Below are 19518 nucleotides of genomic sequence, written 5' to 3'. Positions count from 1 at the left end.
AGTTTAACTGATATCAACAGTCATAACAGTGAAACAACGTCCTGTTCACACACCTGGTTTCAAGCTAATACCAGCATAGGTCACACACTAGCACACCCCACCAAGCACAGCCCCTTGGCTATCAGCCAGCTAACCAGTTACCAAGATGGGTGCTCAGCCCTATGTTGTTTAGATGCAGGATTCTGCTCTGTTCTTACAGCACATGACACCAAAGGAGTCCAAATGTTTCTAGGACTGTATTTTGGGGGTCCGTTCTCAGCAACGTCAGACTATGAACACCCCACAGTGATCAAGATAATTTACTCTTACTCACTGGAAGCGACAAGAATTATTTCCATGAATAGCGTAAGAGCTGAAAATCATTCCCTAAATTACTAAATCCTGTTCAGCCTAAATAATTCGGTATTGTTTCTTTTTTTAAAAATAGCAATGATTATTTTCTGACATCCCACCATAAAAAGCAGCACACCCAATTGCTGCCTTTGACATTTATTTAGACACAGTACAATGACTGAACTTTGCTGGGAATTATTTCCATAAAGTACATATGGAATTAAGCCAAGGATGAAAAGTCTCAGGGTGAAATTTTTTGAATTCTTAAGAGTTAAAGCCACTGTCCTGGACCTTTATGGCATTTAATTTTCTGCCATTCTAATACATGCATTGGAATCTGGGCTGAAAACTCTCCTTCTCCAATTCCTTTTTCCATCATCTGCTGGAAGGCAGAACAGAATAATTAGATTGACTCAAGCAGTTGCTGATTGCTTTCAGCATKTGGTTCATCCCTTGACCCCACAGAGAGAAGGCTTGCTAAATAAGGATCGATAGACTGGATAGGACTGACTAATTTGTTTCAACAAAGCTGAATAGCAATGTACTGAATAAATGAACTTCTTTTTAAGGCAAGTTATTTGAATGAAATATTTAGTTAGTTTACAGCATAGCAAAGTTTACGAAAGAAATTTGAAAAATAGAGTTGAAACAGAATGAAAACTGAAGTCTATCTATTCAATTCTCATTTACTTTTTACAATTGAGTTACCAAGAAACACAGCTCAAAGGAAAAGCAAGCAGTCAAGGAATGATGTTAACATTTCAGTAACAGTTTAAAAAAGAAGACACCCAGTGAAGGAAGCTTAAATAACAGATTATTGTAAAACTGCATATAAAATACACCATTACAATCAGCACCTTGGTTCATAATTAAAGATCAAATATTGTATACAAGGCAGAAAAAAAAAAAAGGACAACCTTCATGTTGCTTCTAGGCTGATGCTACTTAATCAAGACAGAAGCAGGGGAAAGGTGTTTTCCTGCATTATTTTTAGCCATGCTATAGTGTGGACCTGTGGTGAGCCTTCAGTCTCCTTTAGCACTACAATAATTTAAAATAAAATACCTGTAAAGCACTTAATAAGACCTTTTTGGCAGAGGAAGAAAGTTTATTCTTTTTCTTAATGTCAGCTTCTTCCCACAACAAATTAACAAACTGTGGAAAGCTCTCTACTGTTACTTCCCTTTAATACTTTCAAATGACTCCTCTGCTCTAGTGTTTATTTTAACATTATTAATAGTGGGCAAGGTAAAATGTTTCATCATGAAACAAGAGAGCTAAGTTTCAGTGGTCTCTTAACCTGTTGTACTTTTTGTTGTACTTTTGCTGAACTTGTAATAAATTGAGAAATAATCAGTAGAAAGACATCTCCAGGACTACCTGAAGATGATGTATATTCACACTTAAGTCTGTATCCACCACTGGGCAAAAAGGAAGCAACGAACTCATCCCCATGAAAACCCTATAAAGATAACTATAAAATCATATACCTTCTGATGCTTGAATCCTGCACTCAAAGTATTTCACACAGCAGGAATTTGCAGTTTAGGACCTGAACTTAAATCTATTCAGAATTTTAGAACATGACCCTCTAACATACCAGGCATATACATAAATATTAAATTTCTGTATGATTGTCCTACATACAAGTGTTCAAATAACTACCCTATTAATCTCCACACTAATGGTACTCATACTTTATTCAGTCTAAGTTCCACCAGTATCAAATTTAATGCAGTCAGTACATCTTACATCATGTTAACTTCTACCATCTCTCTCAAAATCACAGGCTTGTTTTTAGCAACCTATAAGCAATTGTTGTAATTATCAGCAGATTTGGATTCACTTTGATGAGCATTTGTTTCAATTTCACAGACAAACAAGACATCATCAATAAAATACTGACAAGAATATTGCATCTAGCTATAGACACACCATTGTATTTAGATGTCTGTCTCCACAACAAATTACATTGAATTTTATGCATTTCTCAGTATGTTAGGTAATGTTTTCATAAAGTACAATTTAGCTCATGACATATTTTCTTCTGTAAATACAAATGACAACTGAATTATAACAATATATTCTAYAATGACACAAAGGACACACCAGCGAAGAAGCTGAAATGTAAGTGCCTAGCACCAAAGAATATCCCAGAACAGAGCTTTCACATTTGCCTCTTCTCTATCAACTGTGACCTGAATTCTTACAAGTATCCACTTATTACAGGAATCCAACCTGAGACAACATAGGTCTGACTATCAAAATTGTTAAAACATCCACAGAATAACCCGATTTGACTACCCAACTATCAACAAAGACCTAATTATTAACCTGCAAATAAGCTTTTCCACTTTTTTTTTCTTTTTGTGCTATGACATCATTGCTAAACAATAAGGTCCTACTTTTGCACAGGTTCTCATTTCTTCTTATACATCATTGTATTTCAYTGTAAAATTCAAAATGTTTTTCTATCCCACTGAGAGTATGGTGGGGAAAAAGACAATACCAGCTAGTCACACCAGGAGATTCCCAATTTCCCTTTTATGCTTTCCAGGTTGTATTACCAAAGAAAATGCATGTGACTCCTTCACACATCCATTCTTATAAGCAGATATGGACTACATGACATTACTAAGGAATGGAGGCAAAATACGTTGATTACAGGGCCCCAGAATTAATTCTTAATAGCTCACTATCAAAAATGAAAAGGTGTACTGAGTGTGTTTTTGCAAGGATCTGAACTTTGTCTAGTTTTGGGGAATATTTTCCTTCGCAACCTACATAACTGAACAGAGAACATGCTTAAATCTGCAGATCATCAAGAGCTGACACTGCAGATATGCTGGATAACAGGACTGGAATTCAAAACGATTCTGTCAAACTAGAGAGGTGGTCAGAAAAATACAAAATGAAATTCAGTAGGGGCAAGTGCAAGATTTTGTAATTCAGCAAAGATAATCAACTGCTTATCTACAGCACAACAAACGTGTGGCTAGATGGCAGGTTCTGCAGAAGACAATCAGGGACTATATTAGACCACAAGCTAAACATAAGTTAAAAATGTCATTTCGAGAAATCATCATACTGATATACACAACAGAAGTATGTATTGCATGAAATATGAAGCACACTTACCATTCTGTTTAGCACGGGTAAGGAATACAGAGTCAAATTTTTGGCGTAGCATTTTGAAAAAAATGTGAAAAAATTGGAAAGAGTCTGAAGATAGTAATAGAAATTATCACAAGTATAAAAAAGATGATTTAAGTAAAGATTGAATATATTGGTGCTATTTAGACTAAAGAGGAGAAAATTGAGAGGCATTTTCACCTTCATCAGATGTGAAAAAAAGTTGCACAAGCTACGGAATCATCTGTTCTCCATTGTATCCTGGCTAGGACAAGCAGTAATGTGCCTAAATCAAAGTTAGAAAAAATTGTATCAGTTACCAGAAAAGTCTTTCCACAAATAAATAGAGTGAAATATTCGCAGACAGTGCATGTGCAGACCCCATCATTGTTTTATTCTTTCAGGTTGGCTTCTAAACAGTCGTGCTAAAAAGCATTGGTATAATTCAACCTGCTTTGGGGGCAAAAGAACAGACAAGCCAATATCTCAAGGTATTTCCAGGCCTGTTTTGTTATTTTATAATTTCTAATCATCATAATTATATATATATTTTATGAAACATATAATGGCAGTTTATTAGAGACTAATTCCTTAGAGGTCTAGCCAAGTCTTTCTTTCAACAGAAATTTTAATGATGTCTATGGCTGTATGTCAGATATATTACTGAAAGCTTTGCAGGTGATATATTTGCTTATAGTCGCTGTCATATTTCATCCATCTCAGCATTTATTTAGTAAGCGCTTTAACATTCTAGAGTATGGCAGGTGTTATATAAAATACTGCATTATTTTCCATATTCTATTCCACTCACTGGCATTCCTACTCTCAGATTAACTGGCAAGAGCATAAATATTCACAGCAATCTAAAAAAAAAAAGTTTGAGCACTCAGTGACAGTCACAGTTGGCTGTTGTACTATCCGCACATCAGAGAACACAGCACAACAATGCTCCCTACCCATTACAACAAAATTGCTTAACAAGTCTTGGTATAGAAGGAAACACAGCTGCAGGCAAACTGCAGTGGTCATTCAAAAAACACTGTCTACTAACAGCATACTGTAACAATGATATTTTATTTATTTAGAATGTATTTTGGTTACTTTTCAGCTGGTCCCTTGATTTTGTTCCATGCCACAGGATAGACAGAAAAGTCCATTAGGATAAGGCTATTCCATTCATAATCTCATCCCATTCATACTTAAGATTTCTAGGTGGTCTAGATACAAACTCCCATTGAAGTTAACAGAAAGACACTGGAAAGAAGTATCAGTGGGAGTTATATCTGGCTCATAATATTTTATTGTGACTCCCCGCTTCAAATTGCAGTTAGACATCTTGCCTTTTTTTTTTTTTTTTTTAAGTATTCTCTCATACAGAAGTCATCGCTTCTGCTGCTTTATCTATGTCTCTTCTTTGAGAATGAGGGGACTGAAACTGAATACAATATTCAAGACTCCAAATTTCTACCAGTATCACTGAAACATACACTGACATTCTCACTGTTGTTTCTTTCTTATAACATCCAAACATTTTTTTGTTCTTTACTGACATTCCATCTTGGCTCAATTCTTGACTGTAGTTAGACTCTTCACTTCCGTGGAGTGAAGCCCGCGGTTAGGACCCCTTCTGACTGGGGCACTAGACCTGAACATCAAGTGAAATATGCACCTCTAAGACACCTGTGTCTTTATTGTTTGAAGGACTTCAACATAAAATAATTTTCCCTTCTAAAGTAACAGCTATTTAAATTTGCGTGTTGTTACTTCAAAACCCCTAAGCAGGTTCAAAGAAAAGTACAAGGAACGTATTTGAACTTTTACTTTATTCACAAAGCTTTCACTTTCATCCATCACAGTAAAATACGAACAACAGCAGTTCCTAGCTAGCTGCTTCTGATATGCACACCCCAGTGCTTCAGAAGTTATGCAGCACTGTTAAAACCATTCTATTTCACAGCAAAAGAAAAAAGTAATGCAGGTGAACACTGTCAAAAAGAAAGAACATAGTAATTGTTTTTCTCTGTCATGTGATATTTTGTAAAAATATATTTTGTCATATCGATTTTCCCTCTACCTGAATAATCTTAATAACAGCTTTCTCTTATTGCAAAACACTGATGAGCATGGCAAAGTCATGCAAGATGTCAGATATACAGTACCTGCCGATGCGTTTGTTGCTTTTATGTGTTTCAAAGAACTACAAAGAAACTCATTCAAAGACAAACTTTAAATATGACAACTGAAAAACCTAAAAATGTAGTTCTGAAATTTCAGTTCTTCTTACTGCATTGCATAACAGGGAGTACTCCAAGTGAAGAGGAATTTTCAGGGTGCACATCTATATAATCACAGAATCTACTACATTATGAGTAAAACTACTAATTTAGCAGTTCAGTAAGAAGGCTAGGGAAGTACAAGGCAAAAGGAAGAACAGGACGTCATATTGCTTCCATGAAAAAGGTTGTTTTAAAGTAGATCATGTTGTCACAAAAAATAAAGGCTGGAGGGCAGTAACATTTAGAGGCTGTCTGAATGAGTCTAACGTAGGCTATCAGTAAATAGCTATTGACAAAGGGCATCTTAGAGGATTATACTACTCAGCAATTATAGAGCGAACACCATAGTAAGAAAACAAAACTTAGGTGTGAAAAGAAACAGACTGACCCTCTTACAAAGCAGCTTGAACTCACTGTTTTTTCAAGAAACAACCCAAATACAGAAGAAATTTTAAGACACCCATCACCCAATATCTCTTATGATTATATGATACATTCAATGAGAAAAAGAGAGCTCCAAAGACAGACCTGATGATGAAATAAATAAATGTTAGCACACATACGCTTCCTTGAATGAAGCCAGGTCAGTGCGAAACAAAAATGTAATGAACACCCCACCAAAAGCATTTCTTTATTATGCCTTCCAGGATGCTTCCTTCCCCTCTGACCTGGTGGACCTCCCATTAATTTTTCCTTCAGAAATATAAGACAACAGACATCCATAGCAAACACTTTCAGAATAGAAAACACTCCCTTTCTCTCCTTCCCTCCATCCATCCTATAAAGTAGAAAATTCTCTTTTAAAAATCCCAAAGTTTTAAAAATAGAAAAGCAGTCACTTGACAAGCAAATTGCTTCTTGACTGCTAGAGCAGATTCCCTAGGTCACATTCTTGTTTCTTATGATATCCCATCTTTCTTAAGCTCTAACACATCCATCTTCATCAGGCAAGTTTCAGCTATACGCGGGTAAGAAGTGCAGTAAAACAAACAAAAAATAAATTTCCCTCTCCAAAAAGCTTTTATTTGTAGTCATTGTTCTCAATGGCAAGTCTACTCAACTGAGAATGAATGCATCCTGTGTTATTCTGCTTCTAGCAAGCCTAAGACTCAAGCACATGTCTTGTACGGAGACATTTTCTGAGCAGCCCTGAATATGAACCATGTATTTAATCTTATTGGTACAGAGTCTTTACCTGGGACAAAACAAGAAGCACTAGAAAACAGTGATTATCAGCTCAAGCTTATTAGAGGCCAGGTGTCATCCAGTCCCACAAGACAGTACACTAGAAGAGACTGTGGACGCCCTCAACAGAAAAACTATATACAACTCTCTTGTAAAGAAAGCAAGGGACATCTTGCATAGTACCCTAGCCACAGCCTTAGTACAATGGGGGATATACTGCTTCCCGAGATCTGTCAGTCAGGTGAAACACTGCTGCTCTCCTCCTAACACAAGAAGTAAAAATCAGTTCTGCATTTCTCCCCCCCTTCCTGATCTACAACAGAAATGGCAGTTTTGAAGTCCTGAGGTGCAGTCTCACCAGGCTTAAACTCTACTTCCATCTCTGTGCAAAGTGGTTTCTACTAGGTAGGCACCTTCAAAGACTTCTAGTCAGCCAAAAGGAAACAGTGACCATGAATTAGGTGGTATTTACATTGAAGGAATATTGTCCAGACTGTGTATAACCCTATCCGAGTAACTCCTACACTAGGTCTTTTTTTGTTTGTTTTTTAAACCTTCTTATACTCTACAGGCTTAAATTATGCCAAATAAATAATTGAAGAAACATATTTTAAAATTGAGAGACAGAGTAAATACAAGAACTGACAGTGCTCTTGATGGTTTTTAACCATTTCCCACTGAAATGCAGATCTGAATCAAATGTGTGACTTTGACATTAGGTAGACTTCAGATGAAACCACTCATAAGCAAGCAATACAAGTAAAATTTGCTTTTGCATTGTAAGTGTTTCATGAAGGTTTTCTAAAGAGCATCCATCTCTCTTTCTATATGCTTTGTATCACTTGAGTTCTTGAAAATCCTACTCATGCATCTTTCCAGAACATCTTCACTTTACTGAGTATGTAGGCTAAAGTTATCTTTGACTCTTGGAAGCCAAGTAACCAGATCATATTTCCAAATCCTCTTAGATGTTTAAATTACCTCAAATAAAGTTGATACCTCACAGGTAGAAATAAATTAATCATATTATACAAATATCCTGATTCCTGACAAATATCCACTCCAGATTTTCATGTTTTTTTACACCGAAATTAAGGCTTTCTCTTCCAGAATTATTCTGGCTTTTGGGGCACGACAGGCAGAATTATATTTTAAACTGTAAATCTGTTTTAAAATTCTGCTATCTTAAATCTGTACTAAAAATTACATACTTAGTATGGGAAAGGGTGGATTATCACCTTCCATTCAAATACAGAGCATGTATTTTTACACATGTAAAACTCCAAGGTACTAGATCTTAAGAACACTTTGTATAGATACTGAATTATACTACATTCTTATGGGCTTCTTAAATGTGTGTTAAATTATCTTTTTCAGCCATATATAGCTACAGAGTAACTACAGAGTCTACATTTACAGATGAAATGAAATGAAAACCATCATCAATAAAAAAACGTAAAACCCTTTAAACTGTTGGTAAGGAACCTTTCTTTTCTGTAAATTTTTTTTGTCGTAATGTATAGCAAACACATAACCGTGAGTACAGAGCATAAAAATTTTACTGGCATGAAATTACAGTTACCACCTATGACTCAAAAACATCAACAGTTGTCGTAGCAATACAAACTACCCCAAACAAGTGATGATAAAATTTTTATACCTTACAACATAAGTCAGCAGAATAGTGATGGCTTAAGTTTCAACCATCTTATTTCCATTGATTCTACAATTAAAAAAAAATAGCACATAGACACATGGGGATTTTTTGCATTAAAAATTTAACACTGCCTTGCCCCTCATGTATAGTTCTGGGGCATTTGTTTACAGGAGCTCATGAGGGATCTTAACTCTCCTTGAATTTCCATTTGTTCAAACCATTCCCTTCCTCCCCTGCCAAGTCTTTCTTGGTATCAACTTAGACCCTGCTTAGTTTTGCACTCCTTCCATCAAAACCATGAACTAACACAATTCTGTTCAGCATCTCAATGAATAAGGCCCTTATCTGGGCTTGTCAAGGGTACTAACACATGCTAAAATGAAGCTAATTATGTACTTGAGGAAAAGCAAGGCTTTAGCAGTGCAATTTGTAAACTACTGAAACACTAAAGAACTTTTGACTTGCTCCAAAGTCTTGTTATCTCACACTTTTTCAATAGTCTTTTAATTAGTGGACTTTTGATTAGACTCTCATGCATGATTCCACTGCAATTTGAGCACAAGCACAAATTTGAAGCTAGCAAATTGCTGTCTGGACAGCCATACTTTTATGAATCCTTTTCTGGAGCTGTAAACATGTGCATAACTCATTGGAAATTGACAGTCAAAGCAAGAGTTTCATATCAAAAGTAAAGGGAGGGACTTAATCCACAAATTTAAATGCAAAATAGCTTTTCTCATAATTTTAAGTATATCTGAAACCATTAATCTGTTTTGCACATCCAGAAGATACCAGCTTGCAAAATCATGGTTTGCAAATGGTAGTTTACCAAAAATTGCAAAATTCATGCCTGAATTACCCAGAACTGGGTTTGTGGAAAACAGAAAAAGTTGTTTTCATCTGGGTATACTAATCTGTGACTACAACAATCTGAAATGGAAAAGTATTTCAACAGATTTTTATATTAAAAAAGTGGAAAATAAAATAGGATAATTTCCTAAAGCATTCTGCCTTTTAAAGGTGGACCCCATACAATCCCAAGTATTCTTAACTTCTCTCACAACAAGGGCAATGGATACCCTAGACGAGACTTGCCACTTTGTTGAATGAACCTACTAACGTGGAGGGATTTTCTTTTTTGAAAGAAGAAATCATCTTGCCAAAATTTTTTGTGCTAAGTTATGTACAGATTTTCTTTTGGACCTCTGCATGGTGAATTCCTGTAGGAATAACTTAACTCAATGCAACAATTCAAAGTCTGATGAAAATATTTCTTTTGCTGATCCTTACAAAGTAAGTTACAGTACAATAAGGACAAGAATATGGAGGGAAAAAAAGGAAAGCAATCAAATGCCCCCCACACTTCATTTGATGAAACAGTCGCAAACATCTCTTTCATTTCCTCTGTTATTTCTGTAAATGAGCTCTATAGAAAAGCCACATTGACTTTAGCAGCACTACTAATAAGACTGAAGAGATTTGGCCCTAAAAATATCTACTGACAGATGAAGAAGCAGCAGTAGTATTGCAGAATAATAACAATTTACATTAAAAGCTGAATAACTACTTGTTCAATAAAAATGATCGTTTCCTTTTTCAAGTATTTGTTGAGAACTGACAGACCTGAGTTTAGAACAGTCTTTTACTATCTGAATGGCATCTGTTTATTTAATAATATCAATTCTTCCTGCATGTCAGATTTGGCCATGGGGTTATCATCAGTACTGAATATGTATGTACAAGACCTGAAGATTTAAAACATATCTAATAATGGCTTAATAAAAGTACTCAACAAAGCCAAAAACTTGCTTGTGGGGTAGATTTAGAGTCATATGTTTATACTGTATTCCATTATTCTTTATTTGTCCCTGTACATCCTAGGCATAATTCATCATCAGAATAAGACAGTAAAACAGCACTGAAGGCAACCATGTTGCACAAGTCCTAGCATCCATTTGCTTCAGTCATTACTGATTCCTTTTGACAGCCAGATCATCTTGGTTTTGACTGCATGCAATGCACCACAGGAAACAGATCTACTGTGTTGGTCTGAATTTAAGGTGGTGTGAAATCTGAGGCAGTCTTCATTTTCTCCAGATGTCAATGGAAGAGATGATCCCGCAGCCTTTCTCCTGGCAAATGTCCAGGCAGACTGGGAGACAAGTCCCTTCGGACCTGAAAGGACAGACCTGCTAGCCCAGGCATCCCACGTGTAAATAGTATAAGGTGCCTCCTTACTTGAGCACTGCTGGGAACCCAGCGAGACCTGCACTGCTGTCTTTGTCCCAGGAAGTCCCAGCCACAACGGAGTTACTTGAAGAGACCCAGATCCGTCCTCTGGCAACAGTCTTTGAGACTGGCTGGTGTCGCATGCCAGCTGCATCCAGGGCTGAGCGGGCAGGCAAGTGACACAGGCGTGGAGCTCCTCAGTCCAGCTCCCTGCTGCAAGCAATGCACAGCGAGCGACCTACTGCAGGGTAAGAGCAGCCCTAAGCACACATGAGTGAGTGTATGTGCATTCGTGTGTGTTCATGTGCATGTCTAAGGAAAGAGCAGGAGCTAAGGAAGGGCCTAGAGCTCCCTTAGCCTTACACTGAGTATGTACCTCAGTAATCTGTGAACACAAGGAAAGAGTAACTTTTTCAGATCTTAAATTTTTCCAGGAAAGGAAGCCTTGCTGTGTATTTGGCCAAGACAGAATTTAAATACATTCATAGATATCTGTCTAAGGCATGTTAAGAAACCTATGTTCCTTACTTCACTTAGAATAAATAATTAGTATGACTGGAATGGAAGAAATATGGGTCAAAACCTGGACTGAAGCTTACTATCCTAAGCTCTGTACACAGAGCCTCATCTCAAAGAGCACACAACCAAAGAGAAACAAGCAAAAACAAGAAACAGACATTCCATGGAAAGTTTCTCTTTATTTTTTCTTCTTTATTGGTAATACAAATAAGGTCTAATTAATTTTATGCATTCAATTATTAAATCCATCAACAAAAGCAAAGTTGTATAAAGAACAAAGCTTGGGGACACTAACTTTCTGCATGGTAAAACAAGCACCTGCTAACGTCTGGGAATACTTAATTACGGTTATAAACTGCAGATCAGAACTACTCTCTAAAAAACATGGAAGATAATATAAACACATTTTTCACCACTTTAAAAATCACATGCCACCTTATTCCATGCATAACTTTTTGAGAAAAAATTCATAAAGGGCTTGTCAAACCAAGAACACCTGCACCTTTTCTTCTCAAGATGATGATGACTAGGACTAGATGAGAGCTATTAATTCTAAAAACTGGAAGGCCATGATATCCAGAAACAATCTGTTTCATTCACTAGATATAATGCCTTTGTTCAATGTAACCCATTAGTTTTAAATGGGCAATATGTTTGGGGGGGGGGGGGGAAGTATAACATCAGCTGTCTATATTTTTAATTGAATTCAAACTTCCATCCAAATGCAACATGTCCAGAATCAAAATTAATCATAAACTGGTGATAGGAAATGTGTAAATCACTTTTATAAAAATGAGAATACATAAATATTAAGAAACTAAATGTGTTAGGTTGTATAGTTGCTTAAATGTACACAATGTATCCTTCTGTTGAGCAAAACAGAAAAATTAATGCTAACTTTAACATAAAAAGACTACATCTATTTACCACTCAACTTATTTCAGTCCTTGTCAGCCAGTGAGAATGAAACATTTTCAAAGAAAATAGCATAAAATGTACAAATGCTTGCCTACTCATTTAAATAACCCATTTTTAATTATGAATTAAATCTATTCAACCTGACTGAAGTCCTGGTCTGCTCCCACCTACCTGCAAGCTTCTCCTTTAATGACCAGAATGAATGTGGCTAACTTTCACAATGATGCGTAGGGAGCTGCTAGCTCACATAAATGATTTTTCATGAGCATCAAACAAGGAAGGCGTTTATGATTGCCTTCCCTAACAATCTCCTCATGGTGCTCTGAGCAAAACTAATTATTCTGTAAAGACGGTCTGGAATAGAGTTCCTGCTTTCAATTAACCTGGACTGTGTCCAGCTAATGAAGTGGAAGGGAGAAAAAAAAAATTTAACAAGATGTGTTATACTACTTTTAGCATACAGCCTTATTTATATTCAGTACCAACTTAACCTACTCCCAACTGTAAGGTGAAGATTCAATCCACACATGGTAAAGTTAAATTCACTGAATGGTATTATTGTATTTGCAGTGTTTACTTTAGGAAAATAATAGGAAAGGAATTTCCTATTGTTTTCTTAATAGGAAAATAATAGATAAGGAAAGGCAACTGTAATTTAAAGGTCTTCTCTAGGTAAGTTCAGCTGAAGACAGAGGTGGCAGGAAACCTCTGATTTTTATTTCCAGAAGCCATATTAATGGCAGTATCATTAAGAGTCCTCCAGTAGGGGCACTGGTGTGAAATTTTAGGCTCCAGCCTTCTCTGCTTGTGACTGATTCCTCTAGAAAAAGCAGTGCAAGCTTAATCCAAGTCAGTACAACACATGACATCATTAGTCACTGAAATTCTGAGTTACACACCAGATACCYGCACGAGTAGTGAAGATACCAAGCAAACAGTCAGTGAGAAAGCCCAGAGCAAGGAAGACTTTGTCAGGGGAAGAGGATCAGATTAGGGAACATTTAAACAAACTGATCAGAAACAAGTCCATGGGACCTGATGCGATGCACCCACAAGTACTGAGCAAGCTGGCCAACATCACTGCAAGGTCACTCTTGATTATCTTTGAAAGGTCATGGTGATCCGGAGAGGTTCCCAACAGCTGGAGGAACGCAAATGTCCCTCCCATCTTCAGGAAGGGCAAGGAGGAGGAGCCRGGGAACTACAGGCCAGTCAGCCTCACCTTGATCCATGGGAGGGTGATGGAGCAAATAATCCTAGAAACCATCTCCAAACATATGAAGGACAAGAAGGTGATCGGGAGTAGTCAGCATGGATTTATGAAGTTATGGCATCATTATAAATGATGCCTGGCCAACCTGGTAGCCTTGTACAATGAGATGACTGGCTTGGTGGGGGGAGAGCAGTGCATGTTGTTTATCTTGACTTTATAAGGCTTTATAACACTTTTGACACTGTCTACTCATAAACAAGCTGATGAAGTATGGAGTAGATAAGTGGAGAGTGAGGTGGACTGAAAACTGGCTGAACTGCTGGGCTTGTGATCAAAGGCACAAAGTCCAGCTAGATGCCAGTCACTAGTGATGTTTCCTGGGGTCGATACTGGGGCCAATACTGTTCATTAATGACGTAGGCAATAGGATAGAGTGAATGCTCAGCAAGTTTGCAGATGATACAAACTGGGAGGACTGGCTGATTCGCCAGATGGTTGTGCTGCCTTTCAGAGGGACCTTGACAGATGGGAGAAATGGGCAGGGAGGAATCTCATGAAGTTCAACAAAGTAAAATGCAAAGTCCTGTCCCTGGGGAGGAACAACCCCCTGCACCAGGACAGGCTGGAGCCAACTAGCTGGAAAGCAGCTTTGCAGAGAAGGACCTGGGGGTTCTGGTGGACAAGTTGAACATGGGCATGCAATATTGCCTTGAGGCAAAGAATGCCAACAGCATCCTGGGCTACATTAGGCAGAGCATCACTAGCAGGTAAGAGGGAGGTGATCCTTTGCCTCCACTCAGCCCTGGTGAGGTCACAACTGGAGTGTTGTGTCCAGTTCTGGGCTCCCCAGGACAAGAGACACTTAGATATACTGCAGAGAGTCCAGCAAAGAGCCCCTAAGATGATTAAGGTACTGGAGCACCTTTCATATGAGGAGAGGCTGGGAAAGCTGGGATTGTTCAGCCTAGAGAAGAGAAGGCTCATGGGGGATCTTATGAATGTGTATAAATACCTGATGGGAGCATGTAAAAGATGGAGCCACACTCTTCTCAGTGGTATCTAGTGAACAGATAAGAGGCAATGGGAACAAACTGAAATACAGGAAGTTCCACTTAAACTTAAGAAAAACTTTTTTATAGTGAGGGTAGAAACACTGGAAGAGGTTGCCCAGAGATGTTGTGGAGCCTCCATCCTTGGAGATATTCAAAACCTGACAGGACACAGCCTTGAGCAACCTGCTCTAGCTGTCCCTGCTTTGAGCAGGGTGGGGAGCAAACCAGACAATCTCCAGAGGTCCCTTCCAACCTCAATAATTCTGTACATTTACCCATAGCCACTACCAAAGATAAGATTTGGGAGAGTAGAGGTATTGAATAATCCTTTCTTGCAGTCCTTTACTGAGGATGGTGTATCTAAATCAGAAATAGACAAATACAAGATGCAATGTTGAAAGTCATCTGGAAACTGTAGTAAGTTATACTTTAAATCCTGCAGGACTTCTCAGCCAGCTGGTGGCAAGAGGTGGGATGGTCCAATGACAGTTTGAGTTTGCTTTTGCTACCCTGCTTGTCAGGGCTTGGTGGGGATTGGAAGCACTAAATTCTGATCTCATTTTTCTAAAGGAAATACTTATATGAAGCTGGCATAAGTAACATTTTTAAGCATCCAGTTGCTCAGTGCTGTGGCCACACAGATCCCAATATCACATGCTTTCTCTGGTAGCATGTCATTCCATAAGCACAGTATGTTGTTTTCCACAGGAGATTCACCACCAGCCTCAATGGGAGCGTATGCAGTGTCAAAACTGTCTACTGTCTTATGAAAATGCAGACATACTGATGTAGTAATCAAGTTTTAACCTGTTTTGATTGCCACTATTTCCTCTACAAATAATAGTGCATAGTTAATGCAGGCCTGTGCAACAATAACATATTTAATGTACTCCACAGGATACAAAGAAACAGCATGTCCCCACAACACAGTAAAGATTAAAGAGACAATGCCATATGTTGTGTGTCCTGGAGAATATTTTATAGTACTTTGGGATTTTCAAGGGACAAGAACGAACTCGTTAACTTCTGTCCTTGTAATATCTTTTGAAATATTCTAAGATTTTTGTTTCCAAAGAAAAACATAGAGAAGGGAAAAAAACAAAGTAATACACTAACTTCCATTCTTATACACAACAATCCAAGAATACACTTTCAATGGCACTCCATTTCTGCTAGCAGGGATTTGGGGGTTGTGGGTTGTTTCGTTTTTCCAAACTACAGCACAGCTACAACTTCTTGCAGATCATACAAAGAAATTATGACATTCTCCCAAGAACTCTGTTCACTCTACCTGAGAGCAGCTGTAGTGGCCCACAGCTGTGCTAGCAAAAGAAACCATGGAGCTCAGAAAAACAGTGTTCTGCTATGGAGAAACACAGTCATGCAACCCAAAGAGAAGTCAGATCGAAACTTACACAACCCCCACCAGAGATGGGTTGCCTGGAAGTTTTCTGATATACGATCATAACTCTTTATGAAATAACATGCTACAGCATCCATGTAATGTTTTAAATAAGAGGTAACAGACCATTTTCTTCATGACTGTATTCAATTTCCTCATTTAAGTGTTTAAATCTACACTGGCTCAAACACCACCTACAATAATGCCAATGCTTTGTCAAAAAACATTATAAAAAAAGCACGTTGTCTACCCTAATTTACAGTTAGGAGAAACTCAACATGCTGGTGTCCCACCACCACCACCACCACCACCACCACCTAGAGGGTGTTAACAGACAATGCAGTGAGGTGTGAATAGGAAGGGATGGAGGCAGCACAATTTGAAAAGGAAAGTCTTCATCTACTTCTCAGAATTCCTGCAACATGTAAAGACATTTTGTTTTGCCTCCTTTTTAACTTACTCTGTCTCCAGTATATATTTTTATACATTCTTGCAATGTCCTATTTAACTCTGTATTTGTTTTCTCACATTTTCTTTTCCCCTAGAGCATTTTGCCAATATTCCAAAAACTGTATTTAATTTTACATATTTCTCTTTTTTATTATTTCTTTTCAACCTTTTAATCTGATTGAGGTATGCTGCTCTACATTCTTTCTTTTCTACTTTCCTCTCAACCCAACAAGCACATACACTGCTGCAGTCTGAGCATACTCTTCTCCTTCCCAGCCTCCTCCTACTCTTTGTAAACATCTCCTGCTCTTTGGCCACAGCCTTTCACATTTCTTTATTTACACTAAAAGTCCTTTCCCCTCTCCTCTAGTCTTCCTGTAGTCACTAGTTCTCCCTCTGTAAGTTGCTACGTGATCTGAAACCAACTCAGCAAAGCATTTATACCTTTCTCTAGTTCCACAATGCTTTGAATTGGCCACCTTCTTAAGTGCTTCAGCAGATCAGAGCAGAATACTCAGCATCCTGAAGAACCAAAGTTTTCCATTTATCAACTAAATAAAGATCTTTTTCACTTGAGGCACCCCTGGAGAATTTTCTCTCTCTCAGCTATATTGGAAGCCACAGGAGAGTAGACTAATCTCCTAGATGCCTTAAGTTAAGTGATCTGAATTGCACAATACATTAACCTAACTTTAAAAAAAGATTAAAAACTGAAATACCAGAACAAAAACCACAAAGGTTGTTCTTATCCTGTGAAGCCAATTCTATCCAAAGTTTTAATCCTTCTTTTTTTGGCCTCAGATTAACCTGTAATGGATACCACATACACCTCCCACCAGAATAAATATTACTTTGCTACATCTATTTTCCAGTGGCACGATGCTTACCTCTATTTACTGCAGAAGCCTGTATGCAGCTCCTGTTTAATTATTGTTCATTCCTTTATTCAGGACTCTATCAAAAGTCCACAAGTAACCAGTAATTTCATTTCAGAAGCATTAAAAAAAACAGAATGACTCTTCCTGCTTAAACACTACCCATATCTAATGCGCACGTTACCATTCCTTCACAAGGCAGGAACAATAGCTATAATGCTTTAATCCTTCAAGTTAATTGAAAATCACACATGCCTTTATATACACACCATAAACTTTAATAGAAGTGCCTTCCATCACAGTTTATAGGTTTAAGTAGCTGTGTATGTGTTCCCTAAACTCACACTAACTATTTCAGAAAGTCTGTAAAGTTTTAGAATGACAAAAGGTGCTAACACACTGGTATAAAATGGCATAATTGTAGAGATTAAAAAAAAAAAAAGCTGATTTTTTGTTGTTGATCGGTTTGTTTATCTGTTTCGGGAGGGGAAGAACTTGCTTCYTTGTGATATTTAAAAAAATTAAAAAAGGAAGGAAATTGCATTTTCTTCTGCTGAAGGTATTTTTTCTTGACCCTCTTAAAAAAACCCAACTAGACAGAAGTCAGGAATCTAAAGGTAAGTTTGTCTTTCTGTTTTTGTGACTATGTCAGTGGTGCACAGATAGGAAAGCTGATCGACTCTAAATGCACTCCTCCCAATCCAGAAAACAAAATCAAAAATAAAGGTTTCTGTCAATGCCTGTACTTTCATTGTCACATTTTTACTGAGCATCTCATACCACTTGGTGTTCTACTTAAAAACTCCAGCTGACAACTGAACTTCAGCTTTCATTTTATTTTCATTTTATAAGCATACAGTCCTTATGGAAGGAGGTTGGAAATGTAAATTTGCAATGCTCCAAAACCAGAAAGCAACTAAAAAGTCCCCGAGTGTATTATTTTAAAAACCTCATTATTTCCAAACATTTTTAAGTTGGTAAAACAGAGATGCTTTCATGAAACAGGGCCTTGAAGGTTAAACAGTAACAAGCTAAGGCAGATGGCAACTGCAATTACCAACATCAAGACTTCATTTCAAATACAAATACAAAATAAATTAAGGTTTGAAGCTATCAATGTGTAATTTAATTAGCTTTATCACACGTGAAATTTAGGAACAAGTTCTGACAATGGGAAGTATGATGAAGTTCTAGTGACATTTCTTGCAAATGAAGCATGCATGGTTTATAAGTTCAGTTTGAATATATACTCTGAACACTTTCAACATCTGTGAGGAAGGAGGAACAGGCAAGAAAAGCCCAAGCCACAGCTACTATGCAAAGGGATACATCTGGAAATGAAAAACACTGGTTTAGTAAAGTTGGGGTAGGGAACAGGGGCAAGATGGAATGGTTCCCTAGTTTACTAATAGTTATAATAATTGATTTGGGACTCCAGCTAGGTGCTACCCAGGAGCTGATAACATATTTGCTGCAATGGATAATCATTCATGTCAGTGTATATACATATATACACATACGAATTATATATATATGTAATTGCCATAACCAGCCACTACTCTTTTACGCTCTTTTCTACTTGATTGAGGAATCTTACTATCCAAACTCTTTTTTCTCTTTGAAATTACCTGGGAATATATATGATAATCATTTCCATTAACTGAAGTCTTTACACTGAGACTGGACATATCTCTGAAAGATATGCCTTGCCCTGGCCAGAAATTACTGGAAAGAATAGACAAAATCCCCTTGACTGTCCCACTCACACTGTCAGTCTAGACAATATAATGCTACCTTCACATCACTAATGATTAGACTTTGCTATTTGATATTAGTAACAAAAACAAGGAGGAGAAAAACGTATATTTTAAGGAGCTATAGAACTACCACAGGTTCATCTGCACTACCATCTACTTACCTTCCCTCTAGATAACCCTCCTTAAGATGAATTTCAGAGCAGGGTGTAGTTCCAAGATTTTTTAACCAGGCCTCTGTAGTCATTCATTATTCTTTGTTATTTTCACCTCTCCTTCTGAAATGAGACATGAGTTTTATTCAAAAAGTTCCCACATTAGCATTCCATCCCCTCTCCACCATGCTGTAATTCTTCTGTAGATCATAATTTCAGTATCTCAATCATTTATGAGAGTAAAAGACAGGACACTGACCTATGGGTCAGATGTTTCATATAACTGCACTGATTTAACTGACAGAAGAATTTAGCCCAATTCCTTAAATAAGCACCAAGCAGAAGATCAGCAGTAAAGGAGAACTTTT

The 19518-nt window shown here is 37.4% G+C and overlaps 1 protein-coding gene across 18 annotated transcripts in view; it reads right to left on the bottom strand.

Annotated features, from left to right (window-relative positions):
* FARS2 (phenylalanyl-tRNA synthetase 2, mitochondrial) overlaps nt 1-19518 on the bottom strand; it is a 265754-nt gene that overhangs the window by 219101 nt on the left and 27135 nt on the right. For 15 of the 18 annotated variants that reach the window (XR_003254188.1, XR_003254187.1, XM_026069802.1 and 12 more), the window contains 2 exons: nt 19160-19273; nt 3667-3751 (listed from right to left, as the gene is read on the bottom strand). The exons of 1 other annotated variant lie outside the window; for it this stretch is intronic. Coding sequence is in view for 13 of the 17 variants with exons in the window: in XM_026069802.1 (XP_025925587.1) it covers nt 3667-3672 (6 nt within the window). In the remaining 4 variants the exon portion in view is untranslated. Of the gene's footprint in view, nt 1-3666; nt 3752-18062; nt 18573-19159; nt 19274-19518 lie in introns of those variants that run through there. 2 more of the 18 variants (XR_003254189.1, XM_026069810.1) reach the window with 2 other exon arrangements.

This window comes from Apteryx rowi, unplaced genomic scaffold (genome assembly GCF_003343035.1).
Source record: "Apteryx rowi isolate R43461 unplaced genomic scaffold, aptRow1 scaffold_3, whole genome shotgun sequence".
Classification (NCBI taxonomy): Eukaryota; Metazoa; Chordata; class Aves; order Apterygiformes; family Apterygidae; genus Apteryx; species Apteryx rowi.
This window is presented reverse-complemented; position numbering and strand designations above follow the sequence as displayed.